Below are 19,826 nucleotides of genomic sequence, written 5' to 3'. Positions count from 1 at the left end.
GTTTGTAAATTGAGTTTTCTGTATGCTCATGGATTGTGCATGAGGGTATCAGTTGAGTTAGAGCAGTGCTGCCTTCACTGAAGCGTCAAAGGTTTGCCACGTGTTAGCCAACAAGAAGTACCATGACTTTGCTCAAGAAAGACTTCAAGGTTCGTGTCTCTGCAGCAGCATCGATACATGGGATCACAGGGGAGGCACCAAGGTTGATTTCATGTCAGGAGAGGAGCCTTGGGCACTCGGTCCCACCTCAAGCACGACTGCTCTTGGCCCGTCCAGCTCTGGACCTTACGTTCCTCATTCCTGGTCCCTGCCCTCTTCCTTGCCCCAGCCCCTGTGTTTCGCAACCATCTGCTCAGCAATCTGATGCAACTGATGATGAATTTGAGGCCAAGGTGGAGGGCCGGGCCAGGGTGGCGATGCAGAAGTCTCATACTCCTCAGAGCCGTATGTTGAAGTGTTGTGTCCAACTTTGCAATGCCCCAGTCCTGCACCAGGAGCCATTCCTAACACCTTAAGAAAAGCACCTTAACAAGGTGTCTTAAGAGCACATAAGCTGCATGGAGAGGCACCTACACCAGTTGCTAGTAGAATTCAGAAGTTCATCTTTAAACATTCCTTAGCCACAACACTCAGCAGTCTTCAAAGCTGAAATGTAGGTTTTTCCCTGTCCTTAGTTCTCACTTTAGGCAACCAAACCCCACTTTTCTCCTTCTTTCTGACTGAAGGAATCTTGAATTCCTTCCTGCGCAGCTTACACCGTGGGGATGGGGACTCCCTACCTCAGCACAACCCACAGCAGAGGAGTTATGAGAGGGCTGCAAAAGGCAAGGGGGGAACACAAAACCAGAGGCCCTCTTCCTGGGAGGATACTGTAGCATGGGTCTTGTCTTGAAGACCCAGACTGCGGCATCTATGTGGAGCTCCTGGCTGTAGGAGGGCACGGGAGGAGTTCAGCTCTAGGGCTGCGGTTGCGTTTCAGGTGTGAGCAGGATGCCCGAAGCTAACCAGCGTTACCCAACCACAGGCAGGGGCAGGGGGGCACAAACACCCACCCGGCAAAGGCCATGGCAACCTGGCACGTGCCCACCGTGTTAAGGAGTCGCAGGCCCAGGCAAGGAAATGCAATGTTGCGTTCCTGCTCTTCAGCGTCTGGTTTTTGCCTATGTCCCATCTTAGGTGCCAAAATCTGCTTGTGGAGCCGGGCATACAAAATTATGGGGTCGGTGCTGGAAAAGTAAATACACAAGTTCTGATGTCCCCAGGTATATTCAGGAGGCTGGACCAAAGTCTGATAGGATTAACACAATTCAGACGGGTCTGTGTAGCCAGCGCTCTTAGGAGGAGAAAACCACATACACACAGAATATACCATACTGGCATGCAGGGCCCTGGAGGAGTGGAGTTTATCGAGGTTCCAGAAGAGATTCAACATTCACATATGCGGGACCCTCAGAAAAACTGCATTTTGCTCATGAACTAATCCATGACCCACCTGGGCTTGTAAAGCCGTCACTGATTACGTGAGCTAGAAATCAGCTTTCCCGTTTGACACAACGCTTAAATAATTGCCCAAAAAGGACAACCCGGACACTGCTGCTGCACAAGGGTAAAATGGGCCTCCAAGAGGTATCGGTATCTGCCTCAGAGATTGTACCAGGATTGGGCCAGTTGCGTTGTTGACTTCGGAAGTTTCAAAACATAGAGTACATATTAAATTCTCGTGAGACAGCAAATTCTGCTGGCGTTTGTTTTATTCAGTTTTACAGCATTTTCATTATTACAGAGAACCATCTCACCTTCTGCACTGCGGCATCACCTTCTCTTGCTCTCCAGCATCGGTGGGCGGAGATGCCTGAAGAGACGTGGATGGAGATTCCCTTCCCTGCGCAGGCTGTAACCAAAGAGGGTCAGAACAACAGGTGTCTACCAACATTTTTTACCCCAATGGTTCAGAGCTCTCTGGTCCCTATTAATTTCTTTTCAAATCTATGTCTGCCCATATTTATGTCGGGTTCTAAAAATAAGCAGCGCCGTTAACATTTTGAATTTTAATTATCTACTGAATATCTAAAAAGATAAGCTGGAAGGGGAGGCCCCTCTGCGAGCAGAAGTACAGTCTTAGTTAAATGAGTGAAATTTATCAGAAAAAATGAGTAATGAGCAGCGAGGAAGACAGTCTCATTTTGCTAATTTTACTTTATAAATTATCTGATTTGACATTCTGTGCTAAAAATCTGCTTATGAACCAAGAAAAGCAAGGGACACACTGCACTTGGTTGAAGCAGAATCTGAGGCCACAAAAATTTTGCTGCATTAGTACTGCAGTGTGAAAGCCCCTGCCACCGAAACGAAGACTCTTGTGGTTGTTTCTAGAGCACCGTGTATCTAGAAATAGGTAGGTGTGCTGGGCTTCGGGTTTGAGCCTACACGGAGCCTCCTGGTTATCTGCAGCCACATCACCACTGCCTTCATTTCACCGCACAGGTGTCACCAGTGCACAAAAGTGCTAAGCAACCTTGTCCTTCCCCCTACCTGCACCCCCAAGCCCACTCCAGGGGTGAAGGAAAAGACAATTCTTAAGCCTTAATTTGGATTTAATGCATTTTTAATGAGCTATATTGAGACTATCAGCCCATTTTATTTAGGCGCTTTTTGCCCGGGACAGGCAATGAACATTTAATACTACAGTTATTGCAGAAGAAAGAGGCGAAAGGGTGCCAAAACAGGCTATAAAACTAAGCATGTGTTAACAGCATCTGTTACAAATAAGGCTGGATTCCACTTTCCATTGTCTTACTCCTTTTTCCTCAAGTTGTTTAAATTTTCCAATTCAAAAGGAATTTGGCTGAAGATTTCCCTTACTTGGCCTTGACCTCAAGGAGGGCTGCTTGCAGAAGAGTTGTACAAAATCTATTACAAGCCTTTAAATAGCGAGGGCACGACAGAAAAGGAACACAGATATTGTCTTGGATGTTCAGACTAGAAATAATTAGGTGCAATAAAGGAGCCTCCCCAGTCTCCCCCCTGTTTGATCCCAAAAATAAACCGCAGCAGATGTGTTAGTGCTGCTACTCCAAAAGCGGCAAGTTTCCCTCACTGTTCCGTGCAATGATAAATGTCGCAAACTGTGTCATTTAAGTTACTTACCAACACGCTTTTTTTTTTAAAGGACTTCAAGGGTGCATCGATGACTCTCCCAAAGAAAGCCCCTTTGGGGGGCTTGAAGTAATACTGAAAGAAGTATATAATTTACATGATAAACACCTTGTTCTGAAATAAATATACCATTTCGGACATGCTCCCTTAATAACTTCATTAAAGACAAGCTTTTAGAGCTCTGAAGCTCAAACAGCACAAAGAGAACAGGAGCTGAATTGCACAAATCTCCTCTTTAACCTACGGCAGCACTATATAAAACCAGAACTTAAATAAGGTGAAGACCGAAATCGCTTTCATGCTGCCTAATGAACCTGTGCTCCACGTTATTCCCAGTATTCCCTTTAATTTCATGCCATAAAAACCTCTAATAGGTACTGCAAAGTCAGAAAACAAGGTGTCAGCCACATGAAGCCAAAATACTCCGAACATGTAACACGGCTTGTGCAAAATTGTTTTTGCCCATAATTAACCATCTAGCATTTTTTCATAGCTTCCGTTAACAATGTGGAAAGAAACAATGTCGTGTTAACACTGTAGCAGCAGTCCGAACTCCACAAACATCCTAATGCGTGCACACTGAATACTAACATCTAATACAGAAGAATAGGAAAACTGCTAATGAGGACGCAGCGGGTAAATTGAACCATCTCTCTGTCGGTGTATGGACAGGCTGGAATGTAACAAGGGATAAACGTTCATGCAGGATTTTTTGTTACGTTCTCCCCTGGAATTGTAAACCCGCCAGATTCTCTCCTTAAAATCTTTTAAACAAATTTTACACAAAGTTACAATGATTTTTATTTTCTCTGTTTTGGATAAAGGTTGCCACCCAGAAGTCCCCCAGGTACACGGCTAGGCCAGAAATGCCCAAAGGACCAAAGCCCTATTTGAAGGGCGCATTTAACAAATCCCCAAACATTGCAACCTACCTGGAAGCCTAATTCAAAACGTATTTGTGTCTTACCAGTTAAATAATGCATGTGCTGTTGCCCGCTTTGACAGTAGTCAGAGCCTATTACTAACTACGGATTGATGCTAAAATTTTGAGTGCCAGGCAGGAATTGCAATTCATGACAGCCAGGAGCAGATTGCTGATGGTGTCCGCCCCAGGGGTCCCAATTTCGGTCCCAGGATAAGAGGCACCCGATCAATCAGATCCAGAGAGCCAAAGCTTTACAACGTGAAAGATCCGGGTCTGAATTTTGAACCTCGGGCTTCAGCAGGAGCACTGCATTCATTTTTCAGTTTCAGTGTATTCTGATGAGATTAAGGATCTTTTCCTTCTCATTTTTAGAGCTAAAGACTGAAACGAGCAAAACAGCAGTACACTCATAGTGTGTAAAACACGCAAACCCACTCATTGCTAGTGAGTCCAGACACAAAGATCAGTATTTGCATCCATTGATATAATCAATACTGTACCATTTAATATTTCAGGAAAATCACAGTTCTTCAAGATTATTTTAGCAGGACAGGTCCAAAGAAGTTGGCTGGAGCTGACTTAAATATGGTCTGGCAGCAGGTTTGGAAGTATAAATGCCGTCTGGCATTGTCTCTGTTGATTGTGTGTAACCACGGCAAAAGATTCTCGTCTTGACGTTTCCTTCTTTGTAAGGCCAAAATTGTATCTAGGAAATTGCAGTCTTTACCTTTTCTCTGGGATTAGAAACAGAAAATGCCGATCACTACATGCAAAGTTAAAAAGGAGTTAAATTTGTGAATATTTTTTATTATATGTTTCCTAGGGCTTTGCCTAGCTAAGGGTTAGACGTTTGGACGTTTGCAGGCGAGGGACTTGCTGCATGTCATTTCATAGGCTCAGCAGTCAAAGAGCTCCACGACCTTCTATCATAACATTACACTTTCCTTTGTATCTACTATCAATTCTTCTTGGGTTTTTTTTTTTTTTCTGAACATATCTAAGAGTATTTTTAACTAAAGCAGAATCAGAATAAGCAATAACTAAGTTTGTCTTCCTTTCAGCCTCGTGCTCTCTGCAGCATTACGCTAGTTTTTATGGCTCTATTCTATCTGCAGCTGTCTACTTACCAAGACTGCCACAGAAAACACACTATCACTTCTGAAATGTTTCCTTGGTTCTGGATGGCAAAGGGCTGTCTGGGCAGAAAGCAAAAAAAAAAAAAAAAAATAATCTCACCTTCAACATAAAGTACCCTCTCTTCAGGGAGATGCGATAGCTTTGGCAAAGATTGGGAGACTGGACCTACTACTTTGACAAGGCAACAGTCACGCGTTACGGCTGCAGCCAGAAGCGCCCCTATGACGCACAACTCTGCAGCACCGACTTCTCATTTCCTTCGCTGGTGCCATACGGCGACATTAAACTGGTTGGAGGTTCTGGGCCTTTTTATGCAACTAGAGGAAGATGCAAAGGGTTTAGCCCACAGAATACAACTTCCCTGATCCTCACAGGACAGGCACGTGCGCGCAGCATTTGAAGGAGATCTTCTGAGCGAGGACTCTCACGTCTATTCATACGCTTGAAATTCAGTGCAGGCACGAAACTTTGCAGGACTACAGTTCTTTTTAGATTTTCACAGTAAGTGGCTTTTTAAAAGCTATAAGAAGGTGTTTAACTTCAACAACGACACACTATAAGCATATTTTATAAACATATTTGCTAAAGAATATCAATTTAAGAAAGAAACATTTCGTGGGTGAGAAGGGGCAGGATTTCTTCATTGTTTCAGGCCACTTATTTGATCTGTGATTTGATTCTGTGTGATTCTATTTCATTAAGTTAACACCCAGGCATATAATGAATTCCCCCTATTTTTTTTCCATCGTTTTACTGGGGATTTTAGATATTTTTTCTGTGCATGTCCCCCCTCTCATTACATTGATACAGCATTTGCTTTTTGTTACTTCTTTGCCTACTTCCTGAACTACTCACGACTATTCAAAATAAACATTCAAAATATCTCCAGAGGCTGGATATCTCAACACAGCATATTACCATTGAATTTTCCTACAAGTCTTAACCTACTTTTACCCATATATATTTTACAGCCTTACTACTTCCCATTTTTTTCTCTTAAATGAGAAATAAAGCTCTCCAGATTTTTATTTCAGTGTCAGTTTTTTTCCAGTCTGTATTGATTTTAGATTTTTCTAGAGGTTCGAAGTTCATGTAATAATTCACTTCATTTTCTCTTGTACTGTTTTCAGCATTTACCTTTTCTTTAAATGTCAGAGCCTTTCACTTCTGTTACTTTGATTTCCTTGCCGCCTCTCGCATCTCTGCAAGCCCTAACTGATGGTGTATTTTGCTGTGGTCTCCCCATCTTTTTCCACTTCCAATAATATTTTTTTAAACCTCACTGTATCTTTGAACATGATTTTTTTTTTTTTTTTAAAAAACCACGCTGACCACTTCTTGTTTTTTGTAATCTTCTTTTCAGAGGAACTGGAGCCTGCTGTACGTTGGCTACGAAGTCTCAGCAGTCCCGACTCTCCTTCCGTGCAAAGGGATTCCAATACATCATCTTGCAGCTCACTGATTTCCTTAATTCCACCAAGTGGATCTACTGCAATCTGGTGCTCTGACTTGATTGTGAGCATTTATTTCGTATCAGGTTGAATTCGAGTAATATTTTGATCCTTCACACATTATTCTCCTGTTTGCTCTCAATGACATGTTCTGAAGCGTTACTTCAGAAAGGCAACTAAACACAAACATCTGACTCTAGGTTTTGAAGATAAGCAACAAGCTGTTGCAACAGAAGATGAGCAAGAGAACGAGGTTACAATAAAGAGATGCCTGAATATATATTAAATCAGTACAGATGATAAAATGTTTTCGATACTTAGGAACACTGTCTGATACAAATGTAGAAAATGCAGACTGGCAAAATTCATAAAGAAATCACAATGCTCAAAAAGTGAGGAATTCAAGAAGAGCCAATAAATATGACCATATTTATTAATGTTTTATGATTCTGAAGCAAAATCTGTTACAGATTGAGCTAACTGGATGACTATTTCAGGTAACATCAGCAGCTGAGACTATAACCAGCTTAGAATGGACAACATTTAACAAAACAACATTGCTCCAGGTGTTTAACAATTCTCCCTGAAAGCCAATAATGACATATATTTGAAGTTTCAAACTTCCATTCAACATGCTATTAACTACTTAGACACATTTTTTTTTTTTTTTTTTTTTTTAACGAGTAAATACGCGTGCATCAAACTGTTTCTTCATTATTTCATCTTACAGGAACTGTACACAGTATTTTTAAAGCACGTAACTGAACTGGCAAAAGAGTTGGCATTAAAAAATTGTTTGAAAATTCAGTGCACTGTTTCTGAAAAGTCCCACTCCAAATGACTGTAAATACAGAAAGAATACATTATTACTCCATGATTTACTTGCAAGTCATGACTTCAGTTATAAAATTAAACCCACCCCTCACCCCCCAAAACAAGACCACTTTCTTTCTATTAGTTGCTCTCCGTTATAACTTCCTGTATCTTCTATCAAGTCCCAAAATGAAAGTCGGTGTCAAATCTTCCCTGTTGGGAACATGGTTGCTGACTTTTGTGTAACTACATCTTAACGGCCGCAAAACTGTTCTTTCCTTCTTAACCCCTATCCCCCTCCAGACAAATTCAATAACTAGTGGTGAAAAGAGGATCAACTAACAAGAGGGAAGAGGAAGACAGTGGTAGTAAGCCTGTAGGAGCAAGAAGAGACAAAAGGAGTACGAAGGAAGCAGCAAAACCAGCGACACATTGTGCTCTTTACTTCTGACTATGCGAAAGGCGATTAACTATCCTGCTCCTTAACGCCAAAGAATATTTTACTTGAGCATTTTTTTAAAAAAGCTTCTACTACTCTTACAAACTTGTAGCGCTTTTCTGTTAATTGCCAATGAAAGGATAGAGCTTATTTCAAATGTGAAAGTTATCACCACCAATATTCCAATAGAAGGGAGAAACAAAAGAGGCAGGAACACATTTAATTACAGAAGAAGCAAGAAAGAAAAAGCCTCACAAGAAATCAGACTTACAACCATTAAAACTGTGGATGAAAATAGAAAAAGAGTGATAATTTTTAAATGCAAAAGAAGCAGTGTCCTTCTCCATATTGTATCTGAACACTTAATAGTCAGCTGTGCCGTAATGTTTATTACATACTTCTCAATAGTTTAAAGAAGTTGAGTCTTCCAGTCACTTACATCAGTATCACTCTACATCTAGAAAGTAACATCGATACACTGAACAACATGCGTAATACCCAAATTTAAGGTGACATTTGCTAAAAATACATTTCAATGTATTTTTAACAAATGAAACTGAGATTGCAGCACACCAATGAATACTTCTTCATGAACATACAGCCAAGAAGAGTGTATGTAAACAAAATTGGCTTAATCCCCTCCACAGAATGAAATACAGTAGACAGAAAACCATTTTATCACGGTATTTATGACCAGAAATCTCACTCAGCAGGATACCCCACACCATTACGTCGAGTTGTATCTCGTAATTTCTTTTTCAGTTAAATTCCGTTTGTTTCAGTCTTAAAAAGAATTGAAGAAGTACAGAAAAAATGGGTGACGTTTAATCACATTTGTCTTTCGAGCTGCCTGCATTGTGTCGTTGTCTATGTTTTCATCATTGCTGATGAAGAAGCTTGAAAACAGGTCAGCTGCAAGTGCATGCTGCTTTTAAATTTATTTAGTAACTCTTCTAGTAACCTGCAAAAGGAAAATAGTTACAACTTTATCAGATTCTGAAAAGGGAACAATTACCAAGTTTTGGCTGTTCTGTCTGTGAATTCAAGTACATTGTCTGCTTAAATAAAGGGCCTAACATTGGATCTACTCAAATATCTGAATATTATAGGTATTTAGAAGTATACCAACGCGTCAGGATGATCTGTGGCCAGAGGAGGACTTAGCCACAGAGATTGTATCAAGGTGATGAAATAGCCCTTTATATGGCTTTCCTTCCAGATAAAGATCATCACCTTGAGAGAAACATATTTGCAAAACACAATGGCAAAAGGACTGATGGAGAGTGTCATAAGCTACACATCTGTAAAGAAAATCCAGAAATTGCCAGACTATGTACCATAAAACCAGTATCCCTTACCAAGGCTATGGCTTTTCGTGTACAGCTGAATTGCAAATTTCAGTTCTCAAATTGTCTTTGGAAGGTATTTTGTTGATTTCTCTTAAGTATCATGACTGAAAGATCAGAGATGGTATGACTGTTCTAGGAGAAACATTAATTCACTTGCAACCATGTGATTTTGTCTTTCATAGATAACAAAGTACGTATGAGTTCATTCTGGAGCATAGGAATGGTTCATTTACACCTACATAGCTGCCAAGAAGGTTCTCGGTGCAGTGGATAATATTTGTTATAATCCACAAGCTACAGGTTAGGACCAAGGGTCTTGATGGCTCTGTTGTAGGAGCTAATCATAGTAAGAGTGGAGATGCATTATTAAGATTTACAATCATGCCTGTGTGTTTTATTTTCCCTGTATTCTAGAGAAGGATGTGTTCTCTGAACTTTTTGCTCTGTTTCAAAAAACAGCTAGGTAGGGCAGACAGGTATCACCTCAACATTTTGGCAAGCTGTGATTATTGAACAGCCAGTAACAGAAGAAATTTTACTGTAGGTTAAAAAAACCCAAACCAACCCAAGAACAACAACTTGAACCACAAAATCAGTATCTGCTTCCTCAGCAGGTCCTCTGGAAGATGAATGTAGCCACACTCATAATTTAGTATCATAGTAATGACTGTGAATGAACAGAAATGAATAGCTCTAAATCAGTGCACAAATGTGTGTTATTTTACATAAATACGTGTAGATTACAATACGCTGCCTGTAACGATGACAATTATGGTTTAACGACCTAGAAAAAAGAACAAGTTTTGCACTGTCTAGGGCTCAGATCTCTGAGGCAGATGTAAAAATGATGGAGTTCTTGATTCTCATCTGTCCCATGCAGCTCAAATGCTTGTGACTAAGTGAAAAAAAAAAAAAATCTACAGGTGTTTCGGAAAGTCTGAGTTGAAAGAAGTCTCCTTACTCAAAACTGATTCCTATCTTTAATAAAGCATAAGAGCTAAGTAAGGCAAGGAGGTATCTTGAGACTTGTTGTGGCTAGTGAAGAGCAGGTTTGAGTAAATAGACAGAGGACATCTGGAAGAAGGCACAGTCCACAGACCAGGGGCTGCACAAACAGTCTCTTCATGTGTCTACAAAATATTCTAAATTGTGACTGTTAAGTGCAAACTGATTTGATGCAGTTCAGTTCCTGAAAGTACCATAATACCAATCTCAAGTTCAAAATACTTATACTTACACTAATATACTCATTACAAATCCATCCTAATTTTACCATACTACCCTATATTAAGGTATGCTTGTGAAACAGACTACCAAATACTAGGTTGGATGCAGCAAAATAGCTTGGTTGTCAAAGGTTCCTACGGTGGGGAAGAAGGAACCCAAAACTCCTCCTCCTGATGTTAAGGAAGAAACACAAGACCATTCTTACTTATTTTTAAAACGTAACAGGCCAGTTTTGAGAGTTCCCCATATATCAGCTGGCAAAAGGCTGGACTTTTGTTCCTTGGCTATTTTTTTTATTTCTGCTAAATTCAGTAAGACAAGACAATGGATCCCACAGAAACTTTAGGATTACCAAGGAAGGCTAAAATAAATTACAAAATAAATACAAAGCTACACTGAACTGATCAGACTAGGATGGGCAAGAGAGATATGCCACAGAGCCATCAGCTCTTCTGTGCAATTTAATAAGCCAAGGACTTAGCTTACACTTTGTCCGAAGAGGCTTCTGCTCTGTAATTCAGAAGGGTAAAATGCAGTGAACGCTAACCCTCTTATAACAAAGTTCTGATACAACAGCAAAAAGCAATGGCTCCAGAGACCACAAAGGAGACAAGAACGTGCATCATACTCACTTTTTGTCAGTTCCACTTGAAAGCTGGGGCAGGGCTTCCAAAGCTTGCTTAAAGCTCGAGCTGCAAGGAAAACAAAAATACCCATATTCAAAAAATACTGAGTACAAGTCTCAGCATTCACAGTTTCTCTCTATAAATTCCATGGAGATATGCTGTATTTTATCCATCCCTATTTCAACAAATTAACAAAATATTAACTCGACACCTGACATTCATGTGCAAATTGAACATAAAGGGGTCATGGGTTCAAGCAGGTCTCTTGACACTTTTAATGTGACGTATAATAGACATCAACGGGAAATGTTAAATCAGCAGCTGGTTTAAGACTGTGCTTGACATCCTGGACTCCTCAAGAATGAGGTAGTTGCCAGCCTGCCTTCTGCCTCAAACGAAGCGACCATCGAAGTATGAAGCACGGATAAAAACATTTATTTTGGCTTTCTGTGCTCAGCAGGCAGGTCACTGCATTCTCCCCTACAGAAGGGGGCCTACAGAGAGAATGATGGTAGGTTTGCACTGAGGTAATGTAGTTTCATAGAATAATTTAGGTTGGAAGGGACCTCTGGAGGTCTTCAGGTCTAACCCCGCTCTCAAAGTAGGGCCAGCTTCGAGGTGAGAGGAGGTTTCTTGGGGTATTATCCAGTCAAGTTCTGAATAACTCCAAAGATGGGGTTTCAGCACCTCTCTGGGTAACAGCTGTGGAACAGAATTATGCTGGACCTGTGCAAGATACGTACAATCTTGTCATCGAAAGACTAATATGGTGACTTGTGGCAACTATTACTAGTGACAAGTCCAGGAATAAGAAGGCAGCTACAAAGCTTCAGCTGCCAGGGTTCACTGTGCTTTGCCTCTATGCTGATTAGCGACAACGCCACTTCTATTTTATCCAACTTGAGCCAGTGCCAAGTGGTTTTCATTTAGAGGTCTTCATCATGTTCGGACACTCTCTGTGACACTTCTGTGAAGACACATTAGGCCCTTAAGCTCTGCAATCTCTCCTACAAATTGTTGATCACGTAAGATGACCAAATTGCCATCTGTGGGAACATGTAATGCCAATCCTAACATTGGATAGTGGATAAGCGTAGGTAATTAAAATAATGGATGAACCTGCCCATATCTAATCCCCAACACAATCACCTAGAAATTTCAATCAATCAACTTTACTCAAAACTGCTGACAGCTATCATAGTTTGTTTTTATATACCTTGACTGCATCAACCACTGATGCTGATAATGCTTTTCTTTCTCCCTTTATATTAATGTGTGAATCTGTTCCACACTATTTATTTTCGATCGTGCACCTCACTGAGAAATGATAAATTGCTGAAAGCCTTCTGAGGGCTTTAATTCTAAGAGACAGTGTGAAGCTAAATTCACTTTTCCTGATGAGGTGTGTGGAAAAGGAGTAGGGTATTGTACTAGCTTGTGGAGAGTCCTAATTTTCCATATCCCTATAAGGGGATCCTGCCAATGCCAGGTTCTGTAGCCTCTCTGACGTGCCTGGTAGGTTCTTTGCCGTGTGCTTTATGAGATCGCTGTGAAAAACTGTATAAAACTCAGTGACATCTGCTTTTTTCTTATTTTAGCATCATTTCCCTCAGCAGCTGAACTGCTGTTAAGAAGTTGTCCTTTTTTTTTTTTGAGTGGCAAATACTAGTTTGTCTCCAAAAATGCAAGTAAACCAAAAAAAAAGTAATTATTTTCTTTCAACTGATAAAGCTTTGCTAGTAATCTGTTTTTTGTATATTTACCTAGTATATCATGTATTCTGTTTGAAGCAAAATTTCTTAATCCTTAATTTACATTATGTACTTTTGCATGTTTACCAAGGATTCCATTACATTGAAAAACCAAATATTACAGCACATCTTACTTGCTTTCAGGTGTTAGGTATATGGCCACGGTATCTCTCAACGCACAGATTTCAAGTCTTGCCTAAAACCAGAAATACAAATATTGAAACAATGGCACAACGTCCTTTCATCAAGTGAATACCAGTATCCCGAAGCTTCATCTTTTTTAGAGGCAAATATTATTGCATGCTGCAGTTGAAAGCAGCCGTAGCTTTTAACAGTTTGTTTCCTGTATTTTTCGTTGCCACGCTGCTATGTCAGAAGACTGCTAAAAAGAACAATTTCCTACTTTTGATTCAAGTCAAACTGTTTGCATGGTCACTATGTAGCAGTCTAAAAAACATTGGTTTGTTTCTCAGTTACAGTAATAAATCTTCGTTTCTGTTTCATCTTTTCTGTACTGTGATAGAAAGATAGAAGGATGCAACCTTAATTTGTCTTTTTTTTTTTAATATTTCATTTTAAATTTTTTTTATTAAATACAGTGAGCTTTACTTCTCACAGCACAGCTTGGCCAGGGAGGAAGGAAACCCAAGAGTACAAAAATCTGTCAATACACATTTTATTCTTGGTTTTCCTGTTGAATTTATTTTTTTCCATCAGATGAGGAAGTCGAATGGTTGCGCTCTGCTTCTTGTCTGTCACCTGGTGGGTGACACGATCTTGGGGAGTTTAGTCCTGCACGGTACCGTGTGTCTAGGTATAAATTTTCACCTGGGCAAACTATGGTGGAGAATGAACTCAAAGATTAAACAAATTTCACAGATCATCCTCTAGGCTTTGAAAAGTAATTATTATCATCTCAGGTTTTATATGAAATAGAAACATTCTGCATGTGATCAACACTTTAAGTCATTTCATTTAAAAATATGAAGTGAACTTCATCCAAATTGATATTATTCATCATAAAGATAAAATTTAATCCAATTAACTCAACTAATATGACATTATTCTTCCAAACCAAAACATTTTTTTAATGCAACACAGACATCTAATTCCAGTTCTAATGAAAGGCTTTGGCTTTTTTGGTCTTCCCCTCATCTCTTCCCTAGGTAGGAAGCCAGCTGAGATTTATGCTTTTTTAGTGCCAGAACTTTCTGTCACAAAGTACAACATAGCCACCCACCAATTTTATACTCATAATAAATTATTTTCTCACGACAGAATGTTTCTCATTTTTCTGAATGGTGCGCCAAGCTTAGACCTTTTTGAAGTCCTACACATAAGATTCTGGAGTCTTTCCTACATTTTAGCAGGTAGTAGTACCATGGGGAAGTGTCACGTTCTCAAGTACCACAGTTTAAATAAACATGGTGGAAGGGCAAACTCTGCAAAACTTATGGGCTCATGGGACGTGGGAACACAGATTCAGGCTTCTCTTCAGGAATGGGTATTTTTTTGATCAGTCTGACCAGGCTCAGATCACTGTCACACTGCTGCTGTCTGCCAGACAGGATTTTCTATGCTCAAAGGAACAGAAAATGACCATGAGCGATAAATTTACAGTAGGGAGAGAAAAAAACCTTTCAATCACGGGTTTAGGCAGCAAGTTTATAATATGGGTTGTCTAGTCAAACAAAACTGATACAGGGTGGCTTTTTTGCTGTTCATTGACTTGGTTTTAAATAGGCAGTCAATCTTATTCGGCTGCAATCTTCATAAATTAATTCTCCATCCAATGCAACTACTACCAGCAACTGGAAAATAAAGCTTGCAATTGGACAATTATTTTCCCATCATAATGCAAGAATGCTGTCATGCACAACAAAAACTGGGACTTTGCTCTTCTTGCCTGTTACAGCCATAGCAATTATTGACTCAAAGGGATCTTCTTAAAAACATTTTTTTCTTAGCAACCTTTAAAACTTATCGAATAGAAGTACAACTACCAATCCAGCCGTAAATGAAGAAGGCAGTGTAAGAATATCTGTTCTACCTGTGCTGCAACAAAGTGCTAATGTAGAAACAGTATAACAGACAAGTGACTAGTTTTGCAAAGACCTGGAAGTTCCTACCGCATGATATTTTCAAAATGTTTTAAATCTCAAAATATCACAAAATTGTTTTTACTTTTAAAGTAATTTTTTTGATGACAGGCAAAAGACACCATTTAACAATATTTCAAACAGATACCATTATGATGCTTTTTACCTTATAGGGTAGAGGTAAACGTTTACGCACTCAGACACAAAGACAACACTAAAACATAATCAAACCCAAGAACCAGTATCCCAAAGGGTATTCATCCAGAAATCTGAAATAGGTCGTATACTAATTCTTTTTATCTCCTTGCTTTCACTGTTACAGTAAATCCAACAAATACACAGATTATACCCCTCTCTCTGTTATTCTCTTTCCCAGGTTCAGATGTTCGACGGTACACAGTATGAGGGTACCTGTAAAGCTCCATTTTTGCTGAAGGATGAAACGCACTGCATCAGTCGACTCAGTTCTTCAGAGACTGCTTCTACAACCCTTGACATTACCCGAGGAACTAAGTCTTTGGAAATGGTAAACACCTATGAAAGAACCACCACGAACACAATAGCTATGTTAACAGAAATATTTTCTACAGTAACATTTCAGTAAAAAGCATTAAACACTTTGATTGAAAGGACCGCTTCACTTTTACCAATGGACAAAAAAATTCCAAAAGCAACTGGAATATGAACGATTTCTTTTGATGCTTGCCCTGCGCTTTAGCCAATCACCTCTGTTAATAGCAACGTTAGCTGTGTGATAACAGCAACTTTCTTGCAAGGCCTAAAAGCAGCGACACTTCAAAATACGTGCTCTCTGCTGATGGATGCAGGTACTCATGTTGTTGTACGCCGACTCCTGTTTTACAGATAGCACCTTTAATTCAGGGTTATGCGACTGACTGACCCAAACACATTTTTTACCCGTGTATTTTGCTGTTTCTTCTAGAATCCTTTATATTTGACCACTGCTAAATGGCTAGTGTCTTTATGCTCTGTGGCAGAAATAAGCCTTTGAAAGGGTTTAAGAGTATGGCAGTGTAATGGATTTTCATTTAGATTCTTCCACCACCACCATTTACTAGTTCACTGGCAAAAACATTACACCTCACTGTTTTTACCATGCAGCAAGTCAATCTTTTTAACTGCTTATTTGTATAACTTTTTAAAGCGGTACTTGGATCCTCCATTTGAGGTTCAGAATAGCAACTGCAACACAAAATTAAACATTAGATCTATGCCTGAAGGAAAGCACGAAGAAACCAATCTTCCTTAAAGGGAGCTTTAAGGAAGTGAGAAATTGCTGGTCAATTGAAAAAAGAAAAAAAAAAGTAATATGATTTTTCTACACAGAATTGGGGAAAAACGCAGGCCAAGAGATTGGAATATAGGAGGAAGTGAGACTGTAGGTTAGACAGATGAAACTTGTGTCAAGATTTAAAGGCGATGATAAAACTGCACAGGTTTGCGGGAGAATATGACACAAGGAACTGAAGATGATGTGACTGGAGTGGTCCAACAAGGAAAATGAACTGCATAGAGTTTTTAAACAATTACCCTCCTGATTTCTGCTTTAAAATGATCTAAAAATTTAAGTAGTGGAATGACTTTTTAGCGAGAATACCATTGCTTTATGTGAAGTTTAGATCTCATCTCTGGCAAGGAAATACAGTAACTGACAGAAGGTAGTCATGCGTGTAAAAGTAAATTAAGGAGGGGAAAAAAAAAAAGAATACAAGATTCCTACACAGTTTTCAGTGATTTAAGTAATGAATTATGCATCAGGGATCCCATAAAGCTGACTATTCCAGAAGGCAGGTCAGCACCATACACTTAAGTACACTGACCACATGTATTTCAGCTATCAGCTGTTACTATTGCTAATTCAAACATGCAACCTGTTATAACCTACAAAAGCTAAGTAAGTTACACACTTAGCTGTATGGTAAGAAAAAAAAACAACAAAAACCCTCAGTAACGATTTGGGAAAGGGTCACCTTATTCAGCAGCAAATATTGCTGAGCAATTCAACACAAACATACCAGGAACACACCCAAAAATCTTCTACTGAGAAGAGAATATTTGTTCCCACAATGAGCACTCTTGAAGTTACTATACAGAATCCAGGAAAAAAAATTCTCAGCAATGGTGAATCATCACAAATTTGCAATAAGAAGCCCTTATTTTGATTTCAGTTAAATTTGAATTCAAAGGTAGAGAAACATTTTCTTTCCGCTTCAGTCCGTGCTTGCTGTTCAGCTGATGGTTAATTTTTGCTGTTTCAAACTACAGAAACTTGCAGCCTTGCTAACTAAACTTAAATCTGACCCAGCTTACAAAATTTCCACCAGAAAACAGTGGAAATGGGGGTTTCATCTTGACACATGTTTTCATATTTCTGTAATATTTCACATCTAGAAATTTATGAGGCAACACTATTTGGGCCAAAATCAGTATCGGTCTCAATGAAGTCAGCAAGGAAGTGCACCTTTCTGCTGCAGCAATTTAACGACTATGCACGTTTACAGGATTAGCTCACAAATGCCTTTGACTTTTTTAAAGCAAAAACTCTCATTTTCATTTTTATTAATTTCCACTACACCAAAAACAACATTATAAATGAATGTCATGGTGGTATACATTTTTGCTGTTGCTTATCCCCTCATTTGGAAGCATTTGCTATAATCAGCAATGCTTCTGTGAAAACTGCTACAAGTAAATACTGAAATTGAATCAAAAATATTGCAAGTCATATTTCAAGTTTCTGAAACATATTTGAATTTACATGAATCCCTGTAATTTAAGGAGGAATAAAACAAACAAACCCTCAAGTGCATCTCATCAGATTTTAAGTAGATGGAAAAGGTAGAGCAGCAATACTTGTGGTATTTTAAAAGGTAAGAGTGATGTTACTACCAATGCTTGTATCAGGAGCAACAGTAATCTGGTAACACTCTTGATGATTAGAAGGAAGGAGTATGTAGAACACGGACTGCAATTTAAAGGACTACAGAAAATTCCTGCATATTATCACAAAAGGCCAAATAACTGCATCTCTACAAGCATATTATTTTAATAATAATATTTTTATTTTAATATGCACTCCCTATCATAAGCCATTACTAACCTAAGTATTTCAAACACAGTCTGTGCTGTACAGAGACTGTAAAACTTTCTGGTTTTACATTTCCACTTTTTGTCCTATGTACAAGAATGATATATCTTGCCTTTTCACTCCAAGTAGCATATGTTGAATGTTTCTTCCAAAGCAAAGCACAAGCTCATTTTCATAGGTTATGGAAAACAAAGTTAATCAGAGAAAGTGAGCATCGTATCTATCTATCTCTCCCTCTCTCTCTCTCTCTCTATATATATATATTTAATCTGCATGAAAAGGGCAGAATTGAGCTTTAGATTTTGGCTTTTCTCTTCATCAGATAGCGGAAACAAAAAGGTGTAATGGAGTGTTAGTGAGGATAAACAGGAACTGTTCATCTCCTCCTGCCCTTAAAAAAAGTTAGCAGTTGCATACTTGGTTGGCTAAACCTAACCCAAACCACTTACATCTGTAATGAAGACACTTCAACTGAGGTGCAATTTTCAGGGGTGATGAAAGCCAGGATTCGCCACGCAAAGTACACTAAAATTATTCATATGAATGTAAGCTTGAAACAATCTGAAGTTTTTCTCACCTCTGCATGCACAGCAATAATATTCACTAATGCTTCTTTCAAATAGTTTCTGACACCTGAAACAAAACAAACAGGATAATTAATTACTTTCATTCTGTTGTCTCAACAAAGACATAATTTTTTACTGTTCAATACTGTACTTTTTCTTTTCATTCTTTCACTAGCACTTTTACAATCAGAGGCAGAAAGAGAAAGTTCCATAGCCACACCACCTGCATTTCCTTTTTCAAATCAAATGGAGAAAGGCACGTTTCCTTACAGCAAAAGGTTAAACAAGCCAGTAGGTTCCTGTTTCAGTATTCTTCTGCTCTGGCAACCCAATTTAATAAAAACCTAGCATTATTAAAAAATAAATTCTGGATGTCTTGCTAGAATACACATACCATGGCACAGAACACGCACTACAGTTCAGTAAGTTTTAAAGAAACAGAAGACAAGGGGTTTTGTACAACAGTCTTCAAGAAGATTTTAGTACTTTATCAGCTTCTCTGACTGTAAACTATTAGTATAGATAGAAACAGCAAGGACTCATTTCTCTGAAAGCGGTTCAGAAGATATTACTCACGGCAGTTTATAGGAGATGTCATGCCTTAGTAGAAATTTCCTCTTGGGGAGGGGGGAGAAGTCAAACAAACATTTTATTTACCAAGCATATGAAACGCTTATCAATTTGTATTATAGAGGGAATTCTAAACAGAAGGACATCCAGAACGGTATGCTTTAGTTAGGACAGCCTCTTAGTCCCCTACGCTGCTGTAATTCTGGAGTAACTTTCCAGACCTGGACTCCCACTGCGTAAGACCTAAAATAGGCAAGCATCTAACATTGCCCCATTTGCTTTTCTGGCCACTTCACTTCGTAGGCAAAGGCAAATTAGAAAGCATCTAACTCATTACAGTATGCATATACGTTAGGAGTGCAACACAAAGCAACAAGAGAAGGTTACCGATCCACACGACCTCAGCTTCTGATTTCAATTACTCTTGCAGAAATCAGAGAAACTGCAATGACCCCATCACTCCCTTCGGTATATTCAATCAAGAGTAAAAGATCAGAATCATGGACAAAGACTGGTGGGACCACACAGCTCAAAGATCACAGTGTGATTAAGGCTGCCGTTATAAAAATTACAAAGTGAACCTTTAATCAGTTCATCTCACTTGCTCC

At 39.2% G+C, this 19,826-nt stretch overlaps 1 protein-coding gene across 3 annotated transcripts in view; it reads right to left on the bottom strand.

Annotated features, from left to right (window-relative positions):
- Positions 1-7,078: 7,078 nt before the first annotated feature.
- EXOC2 (exocyst complex component 2) overlaps positions 7,079-19,826 on the bottom strand; it is a 128,350-nt gene continuing 115,602 nt past the window's right edge. For all 3 annotated transcript variants that reach the window (XM_054193557.1, XM_054193559.1, XM_054193558.1), the window contains 5 exons: positions 18,660-18,715; positions 15,385-15,507; positions 13,009-13,070; positions 11,130-11,189; positions 7,079-8,882 (listed from right to left, as the gene is read on the bottom strand). In XM_054193557.1, coding sequence (XP_054049532.1) covers positions 8,789-8,882; positions 11,130-11,189; positions 13,009-13,070; positions 15,385-15,507; positions 18,660-18,715 — 395 coding nt within the window. In that variant the 3' untranslated portion in view covers positions 7,079-8,788. The remainder of the gene's footprint in view (positions 8,883-11,129; positions 11,190-13,008; positions 13,071-15,384; positions 15,508-18,659; positions 18,716-19,826) is intronic.

Source organism: Rissa tridactyla, chromosome 2, assembly GCF_028500815.1.
Source record: "Rissa tridactyla isolate bRisTri1 chromosome 2, bRisTri1.patW.cur.20221130, whole genome shotgun sequence".
NCBI lineage: Eukaryota > Metazoa > Chordata > Aves > Charadriiformes > Laridae > Rissa > Rissa tridactyla.
The sequence above is the reverse complement of the archived record's forward strand: the minus strand, read 5'-3'. Positions and strand labels throughout refer to the sequence as shown.